Raw genomic sequence first — 20,118 nt, forward strand, 5'->3', positions numbered from 1 at the left:
CAACTGCTCGATTCCGGAGGGGAGTTCCATCCGCTACCTCATTCCGGTACCAGGGCTGTCGCACCGACGACCACAGACAGCGGAGTCGAAGGCCGGGTCCAATCCGCAGGTAGAAGGCACCATTTCCTTCCCATTACTTTTTCGACCACACGGGTATTCCTTTTTCAATCAACGAAGAGCCAAAGTCAGAACCGAACTCCGAGCCGGGAGAGATGCCAATCCAATAATCCACACTGCTAGATCCGAAATCGAGGGCTTTAACTGAGCAGGACGAGGATGACGCTGTCACCTCGGAGGAACCTAGCGGACCGTTAGTACAGAGAAGGACACTATTTCTGCGGGGAAAATTACATCTTGCTAATAAATCGGTCCTTGTTCACCGGTCGTCCCTTGCCACCCTTCTGAGGCTCGGACCACATCTCTTTCTGTTTGTCATTAGCGGGGACCTTTTTCGGGTCAAAGTCTAGTGTTGACATACGACGTTCTCGAGAACCCTATTCAAAAGTTAGTTTCTAATCCTCATCTAAAATCAACGACAGAGCAGCCGGGCTTACATGTTACTATGGCGATCAAACGCCTTCACGCGAGCAAGCCTGTAAATCCAACCGTAAGCTTCCATGTCCCAGCAAATAGAAGACTCGGATAACGCACAATTTCCGGTTCGATCGCAGACTGATCAGGACCTGGGTGTTGGTCCGCACAGCGGTCTGGAGCAGCGACAGAGGGCCATTGCTCAGTTCATATTCCTCCTACACAACGGGTTGCCATTAGCGATCCCAATCCAATCAAGTAACACCAATTCTATCCATCCAGTAACAAAGTAGCGAAGTAGCGAGGCAGCGAAGCAAAATAGGGTAGCGGTAACGTACAATCTGAGCGATTTCATATTCCCTGCAAAAAAAATATCATTAGCTTGGTTCCTGTCCGCTGCAAAGGAGTCGCGATGAGCTTGACTTACGTGCACTCCGAGCGAGGCTTCTGGAGGAGGGCCCTGCAATTGTCAGCTTATTTTCTTGCCACATATTGAGAGTCGACAGAGCGTACTGGATGTTTGGAGCGTCGGCCATGGTGTCTGTTTGGGCTGCGGGATTCTTCGTTGTCGGTCGCGACTTGAAATCGGTGATCGGTGATAGTGATATCAGCTCGATTGCCGGTCACGTGGCTGCGTTTTTCTCGGGGCGGGATAACTATTCTGCCCTATTGTCACGTGATCTCAACGAGCAGACTGAGTGTGAAGTGAGACGACTTGAAAAGATGATTTCAGTGATCTTCTTTCATAAATTATAATTCAGTGAATTGGAAATGGGTTAGTTATAGTATAACTGTGCTTACAAACTTATGTGGCCTTATGCGACTAAGTGGATCTGTATAGCCAAGCACTACAAGATATATAGTTCCTTGGTAATGTCCAAAGCGTGAATACGAACAGGCCCTCAAATCTACCCCATGACATACTTTTTTAATGTCATTCAATATGCTCTTATCCAATTATTTCATTTACCGACACCCAACCTTACACCGTTCAACAACCAGGTAGAGATATTTAAGTAGGCAGCAGCATTCTACCTATATAACTGCCCCCGTCAGCTTCAACCCCAACAAACCGTCCTTCATGTACACTGCTTAACTAAAGCAATAAGGAAACAAAGACAAAATGGGCAAGCAGAGCACTATCATCTCATCGACCTTTCCAAATTCCTCTCCCTCCCTTTCCCGCTCTGAGATTATCCATTCCACGCTCTCGAACCTCGACCACACCGACTCTATAACCCGGTGCTCTATAAAATCCGTCACAATCGCCAAGAACAACACCATCAAAAACAACATCGAGGATGCTCCAGAGCCCGGTCCCAGCTCTAGATCCAGATCTAGATCCAGCTCCAACTTTTCAACTTCAACCTCACCAAGCACAGGCATCCACCTGAAACGGTGCAAAATCACCACATCAACGCTGAGCAATACCTCCCTCCGGCGATGTAAAATCGCCCATAGCACACTGACAAATATCCCCTCAGCACACCGCACGGATGTTTCAAGGAGCACTCTCGATGATGTCTCATCTCTCCGGCGGGTGTCAGTGTCGAACAGCACCGTCGCGGATGGGAGTGCGCTGTCACGGTGTAAAGCCAAGGACAGCGTTGTGAGCAGCAGTGCCGTGTACAGGGGGTCGATTGAGAAGAGTAATGTTGTGGGGAGTCGTCTGCGAAAGACGAAGTTGAAGGAGTGCGATGTGAAGGACTGTGTGATTGTGAATACGGACTTTCGGGGGATGGTGTTGAGGAATGGGGTTTGGAAGGACGGGGTGCTTGTTGGGTGTTTCCGGGGGATGGAGAATGTTGTTGTTAATGGGAAGGTATGTTTCTTCTGTCTTTCTGGGGTTGGTTGTTTGGAGAAAAGTGCTAATGTGGTTTAGATGATGGATATGCCGGTGAAGAGCGGAGACGGGTCGAAGGGGAAGAAGAACGAGGTTCCTGAGAAATGGATGGAGGGAATGGAGGACTCTGAGATGGAGAGCAGTGGCAGTGACAGTGACAGTGAGACTGAGGAGGATCTTCCACCACCATACACCCCTTGATGCTGCAGACTTTGTCCGGAACAATATGTGTCATGTAAATCTATACAACTACTACTAGGGCTACAAGCTAAACCTCTGCAATATATGGACACATTAAATCTTTATAACATTTTTTTGTATACACGCCCGCTCTACCAACCAATACTCCAACAGGGCACACCAAACCCATGCATTACGCATGAAATTCCTTCCACACACTAGCCAACTCGCGCCGCACATCAGGCACCTCAAAAGCCTCACACGTAGACGGGCTAAGCCTTGAAACCTGCTCATTGATCCTCAGCGCACCATCCAGATACTGCCCCGACAACCTCTCAGGCCGCTTATACAGAATAAACCCCATCCCATCCAACCCCTGCATCTCGAGCGCACTCATCAGCAGCCTCGCCTTCGCGGGATCCCGCGGCGCATGCTGATGAGAACCAAGCGATGCATTACCCGGGATACATGTATCCTGGACACACTCGGGATCCAGATAATGGCGTATCGCCCTCGTCCATTTCATTTCCCATCCGGGCTTAACGGCAACCCATTCTAGTAGATGCACGAAATCGTAGTACCAGCCTCCCCTGCTACTAGGAAGCGTGCGGAGGTATTCCATGCGAGTGTTCTTGCTGAATCGCGGTAGGGATTTGCCCTCAGGATCCGCTAGGAAGGCATCCATGCTCTGTGCGAACAGCTCGCCGTAGATGATGATCTGGAATACGGGGAGAGCGGTTTCGATCCAAAGGGTTTGCGGCTTCATGGCGTCGTATCTCTTCTTCCGTCTAGCGGGCTTGTAGTCGGTGTTTTCAAAGTAGCCTGGGTGTAGCTCCCATTTCCAGCCTAGCTGCTGGACGGACGCAGAGAGGCGGTTGATTATGGAGAAGCGCTGCTTGTATGTTTTGCGGATTTGGGCTAGGGTGAGTGTGCCGTGGGTGAGACAGAACTCGTAGAGGGTGTCGATGTCCCCGCTGAATGCTTTGCAGAGGATTTCGTCGCGGTTCGGTTGCGTGAGGGCCCAGGCGCTGGCTGAGCGGGCTGTGATAGTGACGAGGAAGGTTGGGTGGGGTTGGAATAGGGCTGGACCTGAGCCTGCTGCTAGACGGAGGATTGTCTGTGGGTGTGTGAGTTTGAGGGAATTGTATAAGTATTTGTTGGACGAGGAGACATTGGTAAATGTCCTGATATCGTCGATGAAGTTGGTCAACATACAGACAATCTCTGGGGGGAGTCTGAGTAGTCCTGGCCTGGGGTCTGGGGATGGTGGTCGACTGGACATGGTGGTTAGGAGTAGGAGCAGATGAATGTTGAATTACTTTCGTATAACTACGAGAAATGTTTATATAGCTTCTTTGATGCTTCACTTGTTATACAGCAGTAACGAATGGCAAGGTACATTGTGAATACACTGTTGTAGTCACTCCTTTCACAACTCACAATCTGATACTATAAAATCGACATCAACCAAGGCATTATTGGGTACCAATACTTTACAACAAAGAAAGAGCTGCAGTTTTACACTGAAGATGTGAAGATGTGCCTTTGGCTCTAGGACATACTCACAATCAGAATACATTGGTATCAGGCTACCAGTTCTTTGGCTCCAGGATTCGATATTACCGAGCAGAATGGGACTGCTTTTTCTATATGGGGCTCTTGAAGGCATTCCAGTTATTCTCTATGTATATGCCTATACACATGGACACTTCCAGCAGCACTAGCCGACATAAGTTGGTATGAAAGTACGCTGCGTATATATATGTTGACATAAAGCAATTAGGAATAGCTAATTGCCAAGTATTTTATATTCGATAATGAACTAGTCTGTCATGCTCAATACAAGTGACGCCTCTACCAGCACAGCCGACATAAGGTGGTATCAATTATGTTACGCACATACGTCAGCAGCAAATACCACTAGTTTCATAGGTAATAGAAAGTTCGAGTATATATTAGGTATGCAGTATATACCGCAGGTAATAACCCACTAATAACATTATACTAAGAGCCTCCAATCCACCAACTACAGATAGCCATTACCTCCCCGGCGGCCCAACAGGCAAAGACAAGAAGTTGAGCAAGAACTGCACAAGATTCGTGCCCAGCGCCGCAAACACCTTCGGATCCTGCAACGCGGTAAGCTGCGTCTTCTTCGAACACCCCTTCTTCACAGGCACACCGTTAAGCCGGTCCACAATCCACAGGAACGCATCCCCCGACCCCGTAATAGTCAGAATAGCGTGCTCGGACAGCAAGTCGCGCGTATACTCCACATTCACCCCGCTCGCGCAGTAGCTGTCATAAAGCTCGTCCGTGTCCTCGACGGGGCTCACCTCGTCGTTGGCAGACTTGTAGATCATGAGCGGGATCTCGGGCGCGTGCTGGCCCATTGCGTTGGCGTTCATGAGGTCCTGCGCGGGCTTGGTCTCGAATAAGTCCGGGTTCTTCATGTAGCTGTACACGTCTTGGTTGAGGTACTCGATGATGTTCCCTGCAAGACAGAGGTTCTGGGTCTTGTTGAACTCGGCCCATTTCTCGGGCAGGATGTTCTCGGCGATGAGTTTGGCGGCGGAGGGATACTCGTTTGCGAGGCCCTGAACACCCGCGGGGATCAGGCCGGCAAACAGGCCCTTGTTGCTGAGTTCGATTACAGGTCCGATTTTGGGCACTGTGCCGCCGAGGGCTGCGCCAGCGATTTTGAGCTCTGGTGCGTAGATTGGTTGGAGCTCGGCTGCAAAGCCGCTGGCCAGACTGCCGCCGGAGTAGCCCCAGAGGACGACGGTGGCGGTGGAGGAGACGCCCGTGAAGTCGGTTGAGGCGAGGGCTGCGCGGACGTTGTCGAGGACGGCCTGGCCGGTGAGGGTGTTTGCGAGGAAGGCTGACTTGGGGCCTAGGTGGTCGGGGACGATGACGACGTAGCCCTTATTGAGGGCGGCGCTCATGAACAGGTACTCAGCCTGGGGCATGATCAGGGCCAGGGCCTCGCCGGCGTCGGCGAACTGCTGGAGGCCAAAGGACGGCGAGCAGGTACGGTCTGCAGAGTCCTGGGCGACCTGGTAGGAGACGACCTTGGTGAAGTCCGCGTTGTGGGGGATCATCACGGTGGTCACGGTGGTGATGGGCTCGCCAAAGGAGTCGGTCGTGCGGTAGAGGATCTGGTGCGTCGACTCGAGGTTCGACTCAGCCAGGCCGAATGCTGCGATGGGAGAAGGGGGAGGCCGGTGTCGCAGGATGGCACCGGGGGCCTCTGACTCCCAGCCATCGGGGGGGATATACCAGGGGTCTTCGTTCGGGGGGACAGGCCCGGCCTTCTTGACGGGGGCGGAGGGCAGGGCTGCGACGAAGGGCAGCAGGAACAGCAGCAGCTGGACGAAGAGGACGGCCATGGCGAGGAACTCTTCTTGACCCTGACTCTGGAGAGCCTGGAGAGTCTTGGGAGGGCGAGAGGTGAGAGCTGGCAGAGATGATCCCCCAGGGCGACATGCCCCATTTTGTACCTGACCCTCCCCTGACAATCGCAAAATAACGCCAGGCCCGCATCCCCTCCAGGTCCCATGATCAACAAACAGAAGTTTTTTTTTTTTTAAAAAAAAAAGGCTTCGTGGTGATCGTGTCGACCATGGGTCCCCCAGCCCAAGCGGGGCGTACAAGCAGGGCGCTGATACGCAGACCACAAGAGCAGCTGCAAGACACATCCACCGCGAGTCAGCGAGCTCGCCCTTGGCGGCAGGAAAGACAGCCGAGGAGCAGCTGGGGAACAGGGATCCAGTGAGGAAGAATTTGCCTGAGTAATGGCAATTATTGGCCTCTCGTTTGCCGAATCGTCAGCATTCCCGGCAGCCGATCCTCATCCCCCCAGATTCTCCGCCCAATTTTCAAGCCACAAACACCGCTGCTGCTGCTGATTTGCAGCGTGAACATTAAAAATCCACCATCCCAGAATCCTGGTCGAACCCCGTCACACGTCTCGTGGAATTACACCGTTGAAATCCCCCCCACACCCACACCCACACCATACAGACAGACTCCTTCCACCCCTCACCAGCCCTACTTTCCATCCCCATCACAAGCTTATCGGCGCACTGTTCTTGTCGACGACGCCCATCTCGATTTTAATCTATATATCCCTTCCCCGCCCGCGGTGACGTAGCCATCCGGCTCCCCGGCTGGCACTGCTCCCAGCACCCCAGGCTCAACAGTCAACCCCCCGTCAGACCCACAGAGGACAGACGGGGGACCACCGAGCGAGTCAAGGCAGGCTTCCTCATCGTATTGTCGCAATGCCTACCGTATAAAGCTCCGTCTGGTTGGGTTGCGGTGAGAAGACGATGCGAAGCTTAGCCCCATGCACAGGCCAGCCGAGGAAGTGCACCGTACACAGCGTTATGCTGGTGGTCATTATCCATTTCTTTCTGATTCTACTTTATTCTGTCTTGGCTTGGAGAGCAAAAATAAGGCTGCCTACCTGTCAGATAATATATCCTTCGCACGGTTTACCGTAAACAGCTGTCTCGTCCGGGCGCTGGGGCTTGGTGGTGTGCAGGTTATTCCGGCGGACTAATTAATACGTCGCTTAGGGCTTGATTCATATGATAGAGCAACTTCAGTAGATGTACGGTGTACCTACACCGTAACACTGAACTGATCTAATACTGGCCATCGACGACCGGGAACAAGGAATGCTTACAATCGTAAACAAGGAACGCTTATTCGACTGGTTCCTGTCAGGCTGGCACATGCAACCAAGGATCATCCTCGGGCAGTGGAGTGAACCATGGATGGGCATGGAGATCCGTATAGCCCTATTGGCATTGACTTGATGGTGAAGCCTTGCAGAACACCATGACACATTCAATCTTCTAGTAAAATTAACTACTTTCAACACCATGTCCAAAATCCCCAGCCTTAGTCGCGGTACGTTGGCGGGTTGAAGAGAAGAGATCGTTGCAGCGGCAATGGCGGGTAATTACTTAGAAGTTACAAATAACTTCAGGTCATATCGTCATAATTAAAAAGTCTACAGTATATACATGGATCATGCTAGGTATGGGTATATTACTCAACTCCCCGCGGTATCACACTCGACGTCCGCGCATCCGCAGGCATCGTGTCCCACAGCACTTGCCGAACCTCGCAGCCAACCTGCTCAATCATGTCCATCGCCCACAGCACGTCGAGATGCTCGTATTCTTCAATCACCTTCGCATGAGCCAACTGCACGTGGGGCTCCCGGCCATTCCGGAAGCGCTGCAGCAATTTCCGGCCATCCACCAACTGATCTGAGCCGCCAACCCATAGCGCAAACGGCGGGGTGTTGGGGCCATACCAGGCGGTGTCACTTCGGGAAGTCTCGTGTTCGGTGCCTCGTTGGATACAGCGGTCCTCGTCAACCTCGATTAAGCACGAATCCCTGGTGGCGAGAATGCATTCATGTGTTGAAAACCCATCCGCTCCAAGCCACCACCGGATGGTCTCGCTGCTAACATAGACAGGTGCAAACTGGAACAGGCGGTCCCGAAGTCCACAGTCCCACCGGGCGTCTGACCAGTCGAAAAGATAAGTAAAGACTACATAGCTCAGCTTTCCGAATATCCGAGAATGGAGCCATCGTTGGACCGTGAGCATGAATGGGATGAAGGAATGGATGCCAAAAATTAACCGAAACACTGCAGGCGAGATCTGTCGCATGAATCGGAAATAAATGCGCTCAACAAGCGGCCCAGCATATACAGCCGGTGCCAGAGCACAGAATACCGAGATATGCTTCCCCAGCTCCGGGCGGTGGCTTTTCGCCAACGCTACGAAGGTTTGGGCTGTTCCTTGTGAGTGACATACAAGCCCCAGCTTTTCGTACCCAGTCTGGAACAATACACGCGATGTCAAAGCAGTAATATCAAAGACACCCATGTGTTGAATCGTCCAGCTCCACATGCGGGGATCGTCCTGCAACATCGTCGTATGTTCTGGCTGAAGACCGCAGCGATTATTCCCGAGCCAGACATCATACCCAGACTTGCAAAGAAAGAAAGCGAGGCTGTCATCGTCATTCGCACAATATGCCCCGGAGTTCTGCAGCAATCCGTGCATTAAGAGAATCGGGTACTTGCGGCGAACACTGCCGGACGACTGCGAATTCCTTCCCCTGCTAAAGACATCCGGACCCCGCGGCCCTCTCTCACTGGCCGGGAGAGGATTATACTCTTGAGGATTGTAAAGATGCCAAAGAGTGAGGATGAATCCGTCTTCTGTTTGCACTTTGAATGTCTCCACATCCAACCCAACTCTCCTCGCATAATAACCGACATCACCGATAATTGGGTCTTTCCCGCCTTCCAAGGGTGGGCAATCATCCGGAACCTCTTCGTCAACCTCCTTCTTCTCCTGTCGAAGTTTCCACTTCCTCGATGAAGTTGTCCTTTCCAACCTCCGTGCTTGCTCTTCTGCGTGAAATATCCGCTGTTGTGGCTTTCCCTTTCCTTGGAAATGGTGGCCTATCGAGACTAAAGAAAGCCAAATATTGCGGAAGAAAGCACCGAGAATTATAATCAAGAGAAACGATAGGGATAAAACGAATGATATCGACCGAAGGACCAGATACCGCAAAGTCTCAAGAGTCGAAGGAGGGTGATCATATATCGGAAGCGGCGGAAACAGGGGATGCCGAGGAAGACTGAAAGCGGTCGACTGCGGAGGTGGTAGACGGGTCGGTGAAGGCCCTCTACTGCTGAGAAGGCCATCAGTGACAGCGGAGATCTCGTCATCGTCGGCGTCGTTAGGCACTCTATCCAGATTCTCTAACCTAAGAACCGACGGTTTCATCGTATCGGCTGTTGCAGTTCGCAGTTCGACGACCTCGGTATCCGGCATTGTCGAGCTTTCTTTCTGGTATTCTGCTTTTCGGAGGGGGAGTTTGGGTGTCCTGTAAAAGGACTCGATTGTGGTAGTTGTTGCATTTTCAGTAGGATCCGGCGATATTAACATGGTTAGAGAGTAGTTATGGGACGGGCAGGTGTATCATGTCTTGGTATATCAGGATCAAGACGATGAGGTGCAGCGTAGTGACGGGTGTTGAGATCAGAGCAACGCTAATAACAGACAACAATTAAATACGTATATCCAGGCAAAGCGAAAGAAGAGAATGAAGAGAATGAAAGAGGAAGTGCAGTGTCAAGGAGATCCGAAGCTCGAGGGAAACCGGTCTAGGGCGATCCCTCCCCGATATAGACCGCACGTGAAAGCGGGCAGCTTGAAGTCATGCGCGTCCCCCGCGATTATTGGCCTACAGTTCCTGCCTGAGGCAACTGGCCAGGGATTGTGGATGTATTTCCGCATCCATACTATGTCAGTGGCGCAAATGATGAAATAAAAGTAACATTCAGACCCGCTCTAAGATATACAGTCCGCTCTATATCCAGGTATTACGAAAACCAACTAATGAAAAACCCTAGTCAATCTAAAATCTATGCCTTCTCCACATGCTCAGGGGCTTGTTTCGCCTGAACGTCTGCCTCTAGTTCAGCCAAGCCGCTGCCTGTGCGTTCAGAGGCAACATCGCGCACCTCTGTGTAGTTGACAGAAGGCACGAAACCTCTGGAGCGCCACGCAACGGGAACCTTGGCGTACAGCTCGTCGACTTGCTCCAGAGTGAGGCCCTTGGTCTCGTAGATGCAAGTCCAGACAAAGATACCGGCAATGAGGCAGAAACCGCCCCAGATGAAGAATACCTTGGATTGGAGGTTGGCGTTTCCAGGACCAGCGTCGACCATGTACGGCGTTGCGTAGGCAATGGCCCAGTTCAAAAGCCAGTTCGCGGCGGTTGTGATGGAAAGACACTTTGCACGCGCCTTGAGTGGGAAAAGTTCACCAGTGACAACCCACGCCACTGGGCCCCAGGACGAGGCAAAGAAGAAGATGTAAATGCAGACAAAGGCAATTAGAACCTTGTTCGCAACACCAGAGTCGGTGGTCATGCCCACAATCGCCACAATGAATTGACTGACACACATCCCGACAGCTCCAAACAGCAGGAGTGGGCGACGACCCCATTTCTCGACCATCCAGAGACCAGGAAAGGTTGATACAACATTGACGATGTTTGTAATCAAGGTGATGATGAAACTGTTGTTGATTCCAGAGTGCTGGAAGAACTTGGTGCCGTAATAAACTAAAAGCTGTTAGTGTATATTATAGAACATCAGGTAAAAGAATGCATACAGATGAAGTTGACTCCGGCCAGCTGCTGCAACGCTTGGACAGCACATCCTGTGGCAAGACGTTTACCGATAGACCCACGGAGAATCTCGAGGTAACTAGCGGTGCCGACGCTAAGCTCAAACTCATGGTTGGCCTGAATCTCTGCAATCTCGGCAACAAGTGCAGGGTCATTTATATCGAGGCGGCGGAGACGAGCAAGTGCCTTGGTGGCATCCTCATGTCTGTCCTGCTTAATCAAGAAACGGGGTGTCTCCGGGAGGATAATCATTCCAACAACCAAGATAATTGCCCAGGCGAATTGGACGGCAACGGGAATCCTGTAGGAGCCAGTGTCATCGCGGTCTTTGGTAGAGTTATTGACAATGGCCGCGAGCAGCAGGCCGATTGTGATTGCAAGCTGATAAGCACCGACAATGGTACCGCGAATCCATTTAGGAGCCGTCTCGGACTGGTACAGGGGGACGGTTGCGGACAACAATCCAACTCCGAATCCGGCGAAAAAGCGACCAGCAACGAACAATGGGATAGCAGTGGCCACAGTCTGCAGGACCACACCAAAGCAGAACACAACACAGTCGATGACCATGGCGATGCGACGGCCAAAGTAATCGGCGACTGGTGCCGCAGTGAGGGCACCGAAGAAGGTACCGGCGGACAGCAGGGACACAATCATTGAGGACTGCGAAGAGGTGACATCGGGGATGTCATCTGCAGGATTCACATAGCCGGTCGAGAAAGTTTCTCGCCAGTATTTCATAGCTAGAATGCCGCTGATGGTGCCAGTGTCATAGCTATTGCGGTCAGCTTCATCATCGCTACACAGCGACTGAATTGGATACCTACCCATACAAGACACCACCAAAGGCCACAAACAGGCCGATCATAATAGCAGGAGCAGCCGAGCCCGCTGCATCATCAGGCTTCCTAATCATGAAGCCCATCTTGAACGAAGAATGCTATATTAAACAATACAATTGTGAGGCTGGACGGACAGAGCAAGAGAGGGAGAAAAGAGATCGACAATCCCCGGCCCCAGAGGGCACATTGGAGCTTTTGTATTTCTGGAGATGATATGAGAATGCGGAGGAAATGCCCAGATCTTCGCTATGTCCGGCAGGGCCAGAGTTTGGCGTATGGCCGGGGAAGGCCCCATGGCCGAAAGCAGCAACCACCATCTGCAATCGGTGAGACACATGCCAGCTGCCAGCCAACGCACGACAGGCAGTAATTTCCCAGCGGCCCACTCAGTGCATGAGAGAGATCGATATTCTCGCCCCATGCGTGGCATTGCGGAGATTGTTGAACGAGACACATTCCTTCCCTTGCTTGTAGCCGCATGGGCTGAGACATGGTTTAGGGTGATGTCGACCGTGGGACGAGACTTTTCTGGAACGCGACAGGGGGGTTATAGGATGAGTGCATAGCAACCGGAAATTCCCCTATCTTCGCTACACTGCTAGACCGGATGGGATCATAAGCCTATTCAGGCTCAGTGAATGACAAGTGAGCGAAACCACAAAAGTACATCGAATGCCCGGAGTGGGATGGTAGCAGGTCACGCAGTAACACCAAGGATTATGGAAGCCGACTGCGGAGATCTGGACTTGGGTGGCACGAGCGAGTCGAAATGCGATTGACACTGGGGATGGAAGAGGAAGAGTGAGAGGGGGGGAGGGAGGGAGGGAGAGGGAGTGAGGCCGCATGCGGTCATCCCGATGAGATCTCACCACAACCACCAATCAAACTAATTACTTTCACATTGCCTCCATCAAATAAATTCAATTACGCTGCTGTTATTCTCAGTCAATCTCAAAACATGAGGGAATTGGAACCCAGGCACCCCGATAATACACAGTCCAGGCTGCATTCCGCTTCGAGAAAATTCTCTGCAATAAAGGAATGCAAGAACACGCGGTAGGCATTCTGCAAATAGAACCACAAACAAGCATGAAGCAAGGATATCTTTGCATCGGATCTGCAGCGCTAGTTGTTGTTCGCTCTCCTTTCTCCCTCGCCTTTTCAGCTCAGCCTTAATTTGATGAGCATGAGTTTGGAATTCGCTTTGCTCACGTTCTGTTTGAGGAATTCTGGAGGCTGAACTCCTGTTCCTGGAACGTGCCAGAGCCCAATCATCCATGGTTACTTCGAAGTCGCAATTACAATGGCTTTGTCAAGGTGTTGTCTGGATTGTTGGCCGCGTGGCTTCTCGAACATTGTTGGTTGTTATTTGCCAGTGGAAGCGATGTTATAACTCAATCGCATAACCCTGTATACAGAATTGCATTGAACCCGAAATAAATTTGGTAGAACAAGTATGTAGAACATGTAGAACTCCCACCCATGCAAATACAGCTCATATATGCCCAAGTAAACCAAGCCTATCTATCTACACCAACCAAATATATCACCACATCAAGATCAAAAAGAAATACCAGGCCAGCGACACCTTTGCAACCCACTTCACCGAACTTCCAAAATGCCAGCGCACCCGTCCAAAGAGTGAGTCGCCCCCGTGCCGTCGCCGCTCCGAGTTGCTCGGCCGCCACTTAGAGGCATCTCCGTCTCCGTCCCCATACCCCGTTTCCTCGCCGGGGTATGCGTCGTTGTGAAACTGCGGCGGGCTGTAGCGGGCAAAATACCCCGCGCGATTGGCTAGCCCGCCTGGCTTGATGAAGGAGGTGGCTGGGATATTAGAGGACGACGTACGGGAGATGGCGCGGCGGCGGGACCGGGGTTCGCGGGTTTCGGCAAGAGGGAGGATGGGTTCTGCGGCTGGGGATGGGGTTGCGCGCAGGGCGAGGATGACGGCTCGCACGATGAGAACAGCAGTGGTGAAGGCGAGAACGATGCCGTAGTGGATGAATATGGATAATTGGTCGGGGAGGAGACAGAGGTGGTTTTGTATGGTAGGTCCCGAACTTGAGGACCCGAGTGACTTCCCTGTGACGGGGTCGATGGGGTTCCAGAGACTGGTGAGGACAAAGCCCGGTTTCCGGACGCCCATGGCCCAGGATGTACTCTTGACCGTTATCTCCTTGGGGGAGCCACTGAACTCGCGATGTGTAATTTCGCAGTAGTCATGGTCATCGCCAGAGTACACATGAACTAGGTTCGGGCCAACCTTGGATACGATGTCGTTGGAGATGGTCTTGGTCAGTACGTTCTGGTACTGATACCCGCTGCTAATCTTGATGGAGTTGGGGTCGTCCTCTTCTAGTCCCTCTGCAGAAGGAGGATACCGCTCCCTCAACGGACCACATGGTGTCGCCGGATTACGGTACAACGGCACATGCGTTAGAAGGATGGCGGGAAACCCAATGATCTCAGGGTCTTCCTCCCTAGATACCGCAGGTTTCGTGGGCTCCAAAACTTCGTATTTAAACAAGCGGCCGTCTCTCGGCTTCCCCAAGAAACGTAGTTCATCCATTTCCGCTCGACCTCGGTGCACTTTCATCGCATTCAGGAAATCTTCCGGCTGCTGCCAAATTTTCTGGTTTGGCCGTTCGCCGTCTCCGTTTCCTCCGCCTGTACTTCCAGTCTCAGGATCAGGCTGATCCATTGCGCTCAATGACAGAGTGTCCACGGACACAAACGAGTGGTTCCCAATAACATCGACACGGTTCCCATTACCAAAGAAGTTCTGAAAGCGGTCTCGAACGGGTATTTGAACACCCGAGCCAAAACCCAAATCGTGATTTCCTGGCAAACTGGCGATCAATCTCCGGCCTCGGGGACTCGTTGAGTGTGTTTCTTGGGTTGTCCATGGGTTTAAGAATATTTTAACGAAGCGATGGAATTCCTTCTTCCAGTAATCATCGTCGTACTTCCTCCAACGTTCCTCAGGGCTTTGGCTATGAGGCGTCGACCATTCCCTTCCGCCGTCGAAGAGGTCACCCAAAAACAACACCGAGTCAGGGTCGAGAGTACGCTGTATTGACGAAAAGGAGCGGCGCATGTACTGGTCTGTGAATTTGATCGTTAACTTGGATAACGGCCATCGGCGATCAGGATACGTGTGCGGATCGACAAGTTGAGGATCCGCGATGAAGGCGACATGATGTGGTTTCGCATTGCTAGGCTAATAGCACAAATGTCAATTATATCCTCGATATAGGCTATGCAACCAGACGAAACTTACCCATTTCTCCCAGTCGCTCCAGACACACGACTCGACACTGTCGCGGAAGACGGTCCGCTCTCCCCACCACAACGTACAGATCCAAAGCACGATCAAAGCATTCGGAATTGTAAAGACAGCCTTGGCGGTCTTCAACGCCAATGCCTTCACCGCAGCGACGCTATTGAACTGGCTCAGGTGGCTCGATGCCGTTCGACCAGCTGCGGACAACGCATCTTGTACGGTCTTCAAAGCCCCAGACGGGGAGGACGTGTCTCGACGGGCGGGCTGGTAAGCACTGGCGGCCGTAGGGAGGTAGGAATAACTCATAGTCGAATCTCAACCTTGGTGGTGGGAGATTAACGGCGTCGCTGCATTGCTCCGCGGAGGTTGGTTGGGGGCGATTGGGTGAATTGACCCAACAATTTCGAGATCAGATAGGAACTTGTAGAGTTGCTTCCCAGCAGTATGCGCAGGAGTGGGTGCTATATGGGCGTTAGCATCCTGGATGGTGTAATTTCGAATGCGTGAAGTTGCTTATGCGGTAAAGGGATGTTGATGAGCTGAGACCCTCCGCGATCGACAGGCCTGGTCCCGTCACGTGGATCGCCATACTACGTACAACTCCGGCATTCAACTCCTGGTGAAATTACGACGAGTGATATTTGCAAGAAAGTAATATTGCATTATCTATGATTTTGGTTGTATCCAGCAATAACCGACGCCCGCAGACTTCTAACAAGGCACAGCTACTTGTGGTAGGTGAGAAAATATATATCTGAATATATCCGAAGTACGTATCGAGTGTATTATTAGGCCTCAAAGGTCCACTATCTAAGGCGAAGGGGTATAAACAATACAAGTCTGTAACATGGGCTTTTAGGAAACGCATATCAATGAACCAGGTATATAAATAGGAAAGGAAATAAAAACAAAGGCGATTAAGTGGGCTTCGTTGGGCAACAGTGCTTGCCGCCGCATTCCTCGCCACACTCCAACAAGCAGGCTTGGGGATCGCCATCCCGTACACTAGGAGTGCGACTAGGTCCCGATTGTGAGTGGGATGAGCCTGCTACTTGGTTGTCCTCTGTATCACTGCTTTGGGGGAACTCGGGCTGGATGGTAGATGAATGGATGCCGTACGCATGGAGGCATTGTCGGACTTGCTTGGCGAGGTGCATATATCGCTCGGATCCCTCGCCCTTAATTTCGGTGTCCACTTGGATATGGATTGAAGCAACGGTCTTCGTATCGCTTAGCTGCCATACGTGGAGGTGGTGTGAGCCGATAACTCCGGGGAGTCTTTCGACGTCTTCCTTGATGTGGTCGATGCTCACACCATGTGGCACAGCCTGTAAGAGGATTCGAGATGCAGCCTTGCAGAGGGGAATTGCCGAGGCCAGAATGATCACTGTGATGACGAGGGAAATGCCAGGATCGACGTAAAACCTCCAAGAGTAATCGGTCAGCCAGATGACGAGAGCAGAAACTATAACACCAATGTTGCCCAAGGCGTCGCCCATAACGTGGAGGAAGACTCCCCGCATGTTGAGGTCATGGCCGTGCTTCTGCTCCTTCGGTTTAGGCTGGGCGTGGTTGTGGTCCTTGTGGGGGTCATTGTTTGAGGGTTGGCGTTTAACAGGAGTGTTCTCGTCGGTGTAGTTGGATGCGCGATCTCGATGTCCCAGCAGCGTAGATCGTTCGTTGGGACCAAAGCCGTCTGCCGCACCGTTCTCCACTAAAGTATCTGATTCATAGCTATCATCCTCGTCCGGAAACTGGTTGCGGCTCGCGGCGCTAATGATGTCTTGTCTCATGGTTGCTGGGTGTCCACCGATATCTTCGAACCCACGGCTAGGGTTGCTGTATCCGCGTGAGATGCGGTGTTGGCTGCCCAGGGTTCGACGACGGGAATAGGCAGCGGTTGGTTCAGTGATTGCGCCCTGTAAAGACTAGTCAGTATGATGTGCAGATGATAGACGCTTCGCGGATGGACACGTACAGCTGCACCTTGCTCCGCGGACTCCGATTCGTCAAGGTGTTCATGGTTGTGTCCTTGCTCGGCAGCGTCTTCTTCATCATGGGCGTGTCCATGGGCGTGTCCATGGCCGCCGTGTGAATGATCGTGGAACAAAACCAGACCGATGATATTCGACAATAGTCCGGCGCAGCCCACAATGCAGACGAACTGCGGACTCTTCACCTCCTGCGGCTCGACAAGTCTTTGTATCGCTTCGAGGAAAATGGATAAACACAGGGCGACTAGAAAAACGCCGTTGACCAGCGCACCGAGGGTCTCTGCTCGTTGCCACTGTTACACAGTCAGACCGGATTCCAACAAGGGCGGGGCAAGGGATATCACTCACTCCATAAGTGTACATTTTCGAGGAGGTTTCGCGGTTGGCGACTTTGACGGCCCATAATCCAACGAGTAGGGAAATAACATCGTTAAGCTAGAGAAAGTCAGATATGAAACAAATGAGCAGCGTCTCGGCAGGGCGTACCATATGAAAGGAATCGGCAACGAGGGCAAGGGAGTGGACAGAATAACCTAGTAGCGACGGCGTCAGTACAGCATAGAGTCGTAAACAATTAGAGGTACGAACCAGCGATCAGTTCTAGAAGGAAGAACGCTGTGTCTATCACCAACAGGATGACGATCCTGTTGGTCTTGGAGAGACCCATGGTGGTTCGCGACGCGGAGCCCGGGATGTGCGATGGCAACACAGACGGATAATTAACAGAAATAGGTATTAAACAAGGGAATAATCTCAGAGATGGTGCAGGAGAGACATAGGTAGGGATGAGGAGGAATGAGGAGGGATGAATTGGGAATGTTGAGAGCGGACGAAAAAACAGTCCCGCAAGTCAGTGGCGGCCTTTTTTCTGCCTTGAAAACCGACTTCGAACTTCTCACACCACGCGGAAGCCCATCCTCCACTTTCTACACTAATCGCAGCCCGACACTTTTCGCCGCCTCTAGTTTTTCCTAGCTTGAGCTGCTCTGACTTCGCTACCCGATGTCTAGACTCTCCTCTCGGCGAGAGTCCGCCGTTATTGCTAACTGCTGTGTTATTGCGTCATCCATCCCGATCTCGGAAGCAGCCGAAGATAACGACAACACCGCAATAATACACTGAGATGCTATCATCCAATGCCTGATCAATCAATTGTTCATAACTTCTGTCCGTACACTACATACAGTCGGGAATAGATGTGCAATCTCCGGTCCAGCAGCTCCTTTCGCACTTCGCCTAGTAGTATATTAACATCCTCCACTGTCCACCCTAGGAAGCGGGTCATCAACGCCAATGAATACGCTTCAAGCACCTCCAGCATATTCGTCTGCTGGTATCTCCCTAGTTCCTTGAGCTTCGGGTCCTTTGCCCATGGAGAGAATGGCACTTTGCGGATATCCTCCTGGACGTTGCTGAACCCAGCGTCAGCCATCCACTGCTTATAGTTCTTCGCCACACTGAGCTGCTTCCCGAATTTGGTGCTCGCCTCGATCAAGAGTTCGCGCCATCGCTGCATATTGATCGCCTTTTCGGCAGAGTCGTCGTCGGAGAAGACTCCTACGGTGAAATCGCAGATTTCAAACCATCCGCCGGGGGTGAGGTTGTTGAGAGCTTGTGTGAACAGTTGGTCGAAGTCTTTGACCGATCCTTCTATGCCTCGCATGTGGATGAAGTCGAACTGGTGCGAGAAGTTCCACTGCGATTCGAAGTCATCGATTTCGAATCGGCAGTTTGGGGGTATCCTAATTCCTCGTCAGCAGTGGTCCCAGAACTTTCAAGGCCGCCAGGACTCGCCATTTCGGCTGAATTGGGCTCAAGTCCGTCCCTGTAATCAAATAATCAACAATCAAAAACCTAGACTGTTGAGAGTGGATAGCTTTCCAGTCACAACGGCTTCGGGAAAGAGGCTACCGTAGCTCAAGTTAGCAAGAACTCCTGGAAGAGATGTAAGTCATACTCGGCCATGTCAATTGCCCACGATCCGGTTCCCGTCCCTAGGTCAAGGATATTCTTTGAACTCGACTTGATGGGTGCTCGGTATAGGGCGCCGCCCAGCGCCATGTTGCAGATGTGGGTGTGCTGGCCAGATGTTAGCGAGCGTACGGTGATGAGCAATGTGCGACATACGAGATCTAGTCGCTGTTGTTCGCGCTCGTCATTTGGCTGGAATATGCGTGTTAGCCGCAGGCAAAGCCCCGTGAATTGGTCTCCATACAAACATGTACTCTCCCTGTCGATATGCGTGGTAGCGTCGTCCATTCTGATCACAGTCAATATAAATCATCTCCTCGAGTCGCCTATCAGACCTCGTATCTGCGAGCAGGGTTAATGATATGCGTGCAATTACCAGGGCAAGCCTACTGGTAATTTATGATGCTCGACGCAAGCGACGCCGTGGAGCTCCCGGCAGTCCTATCGTTGTGCCGTCAGCCCAACATCAACTCAAATACCAAGATACTACGAATGACGTACACGCTCGCAAAGTCGCCGTCATCATACAGATCTGCATCTGTCTAGGTGGACCACGCGTGTTATCGAGAGTATTTCGTTTCATGCATTTGGACGACAACTTGCCTCTGGAACTATCGGCCGCTGCGTATCCGACGAGTGGGCCATTTTGACAGATCAACGATCAACGATGAATTCGATAGATCTCAGTCAGATAGCAATCGAAACTGGAGATGGTGAACAGTCACAAGCGAAGCGTGGAGGTCGCCGATCGCTTATATTCAGCGGCGAACCACCCCTGCAAGACGAAGGATTAAATCACCGGTCAACCTGCAGGCATTAGTGCCCCCTGTCCACAAATGAAAGTCCACAATCCACCATTCACCCTCCAGGGAACGGAAACGGCTGTTCCTCGGCCGGCCGCGGAAAGCCTCGCCGTTTGACACAATGCAGCTAGCAGCGTCTTCTGCGAATCGTTGTGGATCAGGCCAGACAGTGCGGTCCGTCGTTCCCGTTGCCGCGAGACTAGACAGCAGCTAGAAGCTAGGGTGCGGGGCTGCTTCACATTTGATAGAAAACAGGCCAGCAAGAAGAAATAGATTGGAAATCAGTTGGAGTCGTTGCGGCATATATGAGGTTGGGTGGCCTCAACGGACGATGTCCGTCCAACGTGGACAGAGAGAGCCTGTTGGGACTTCAATTCAGTGACAGCTGTACGACTATTACGTTTCCGAGTCATGCTTTATCTTGCGGCGCTTGTCATT

General features: G+C 51.8%; 11 protein-coding genes across 11 annotated transcripts; 1 reads left to right on the forward strand and 10 right to left on the reverse strand.

The window, feature by feature from the left end:
• Window positions 1-257: 257 nt before the first annotated feature.
• ASPVEDRAFT_50019 (mRNA splicing protein SMD2) lies at window positions 258-1,067 on the reverse strand (the record flags this gene model as incomplete). The annotated part of the gene is made up of 8 exons (XM_040814248.1): window positions 258-300; window positions 352-425; window positions 479-494; window positions 555-593; window positions 652-749; window positions 870-891; window positions 959-991; window positions 1,045-1,067. The coding sequence occupies 8 exons, from the start codon at window positions 1,065-1,067 to the stop codon at window positions 258-260; spliced, it is 348 nt and encodes a 115-aa protein (XP_040664009.1).
• A 372-nt stretch (window positions 1,068-1,439) lies between these two features.
• Window positions 1,440-2,575, forward strand: ASPVEDRAFT_147504 (uncharacterized protein; the record flags this gene model as incomplete). The annotated part of the gene is made up of 2 exons (XM_040808122.1): window positions 1,440-2,353; window positions 2,414-2,575. Exons 1-2 carry the CDS (start codon window positions 1,655-1,657, stop codon window positions 2,573-2,575), a joined length of 861 nt encoding a protein of 286 aa, XP_040664010.1. The 5' UTR covers window positions 1,440-1,654.
• A 172-nt stretch (window positions 2,576-2,747) lies between these two features.
• ASPVEDRAFT_25145 (uncharacterized protein) lies at window positions 2,748-3,836 on the reverse strand (the record flags this gene model as incomplete). The annotated part of the gene is made up of 1 exon (XM_040809746.1): window positions 2,748-3,836. One exon carries the CDS (start codon window positions 3,834-3,836, stop codon window positions 2,748-2,750), a length of 1,089 nt encoding a protein of 362 aa, XP_040664011.1.
• Window positions 3,837-4,383: 547 nt separating this feature from the next.
• On the reverse strand, window positions 4,384-6,370 carry ASPVEDRAFT_37689 (putative secretory lipase). Its single transcript, XM_040811547.1, has one exon. It carries the CDS (start codon window positions 5,941-5,943, stop codon window positions 4,594-4,596), a length of 1,350 nt encoding a protein of 449 aa, XP_040664012.1. The 5' UTR covers window positions 5,944-6,370; the 3' UTR covers window positions 4,384-4,593.
• A 1,145-nt stretch (window positions 6,371-7,515) lies between these two features.
• ASPVEDRAFT_37690 (putative ab-hydrolase associated lipase) lies at window positions 7,516-9,730 on the reverse strand (the record flags this gene model as incomplete). The annotated part of the gene is made up of 1 exon (XM_040811548.1): window positions 7,516-9,730. A coding segment is annotated over exon 1 (1,922 nt), but the record flags the coding sequence as incomplete, so codon positions are not given.
• Window positions 9,731-10,017: 287 nt separating this feature from the next.
• On the reverse strand, window positions 10,018-11,712 carry ASPVEDRAFT_123074 (sugar porter family MFS transporter; the record flags this gene model as incomplete). Its single annotated transcript, XM_040806044.1, has 3 exons — window positions 10,018-10,721; window positions 10,772-11,562; window positions 11,615-11,712. 3 exons carry the CDS (start codon window positions 11,710-11,712, stop codon window positions 10,018-10,020), a joined length of 1,593 nt encoding a protein of 530 aa, XP_040664014.1.
• Window positions 11,713-12,330: 618 nt separating this feature from the next.
• Window positions 12,331-13,041, reverse strand: ASPVEDRAFT_450846 (uncharacterized protein). Its single transcript, XM_040813204.1, has one exon. The coding sequence runs from the start codon at window positions 12,906-12,908 to the stop codon at window positions 12,540-12,542; it is 369 nt and encodes a 122-aa protein (XP_040664015.1). The 5' UTR covers window positions 12,909-13,041; the 3' UTR covers window positions 12,331-12,539.
• A 134-nt stretch (window positions 13,042-13,175) lies between these two features.
• ASPVEDRAFT_79917 (putative manganese ion homeostasis (Fr)) lies at window positions 13,176-15,218 on the reverse strand (the record flags this gene model as incomplete). The annotated part of the gene is made up of 2 exons (XM_040816782.1): window positions 13,176-14,849; window positions 14,910-15,218. 2 exons carry the CDS (start codon window positions 15,216-15,218, stop codon window positions 13,176-13,178), a joined length of 1,983 nt encoding a protein of 660 aa, XP_040664016.1.
• A 398-nt stretch (window positions 15,219-15,616) lies between these two features.
• On the reverse strand, window positions 15,617-17,916 carry ASPVEDRAFT_37693 (cation diffusion facilitator family transporter). Its single transcript, XM_040811549.1, has 5 exons — window positions 17,495-17,916; window positions 17,393-17,439; window positions 17,255-17,341; window positions 16,891-17,199; window positions 15,617-16,831 (listed from the first exon to the last, which is right to left on the reverse strand). The coding sequence occupies exons 1-5, from the start codon at window positions 17,571-17,573 to the stop codon at window positions 15,830-15,832; spliced, it is 1,524 nt and encodes a 507-aa protein (XP_040664017.1). The 5' UTR covers window positions 17,574-17,916; the 3' UTR covers window positions 15,617-15,829.
• On the reverse strand, window positions 17,816-18,975 carry ASPVEDRAFT_37695 (uncharacterized protein). Its single transcript, XM_040811550.1, has one exon. The coding sequence runs from the start codon at window positions 18,567-18,569 to the stop codon at window positions 18,063-18,065; it is 507 nt and encodes a 168-aa protein (XP_040664018.1). The 5' UTR covers window positions 18,570-18,975; the 3' UTR covers window positions 17,816-18,062.
• Window positions 18,563-18,973, reverse strand: ASPVEDRAFT_37700 (uncharacterized protein). The gene is made up of 3 exons (XM_040811551.1): window positions 18,864-18,973; window positions 18,701-18,813; window positions 18,563-18,648 (listed from the first exon to the last, which is right to left on the reverse strand). Exons 1-2 carry the CDS (start codon window positions 18,965-18,967, stop codon window positions 18,753-18,755), a joined length of 165 nt encoding a protein of 54 aa, XP_040664019.1. The 5' UTR covers window positions 18,968-18,973; the 3' UTR covers window positions 18,563-18,648; window positions 18,701-18,752.
• Window positions 18,976-20,118: the final 1,143 nt, after the last annotated feature.

This window comes from Aspergillus versicolor (genome assembly GCF_001890125.1).
Source record: "Aspergillus versicolor CBS 583.65 unplaced genomic scaffold ASPVEscaffold_2, whole genome shotgun sequence".
In the NCBI taxonomy this organism is placed as follows: domain Eukaryota; kingdom Fungi; phylum Ascomycota; class Eurotiomycetes; order Eurotiales; family Aspergillaceae; genus Aspergillus; species Aspergillus versicolor.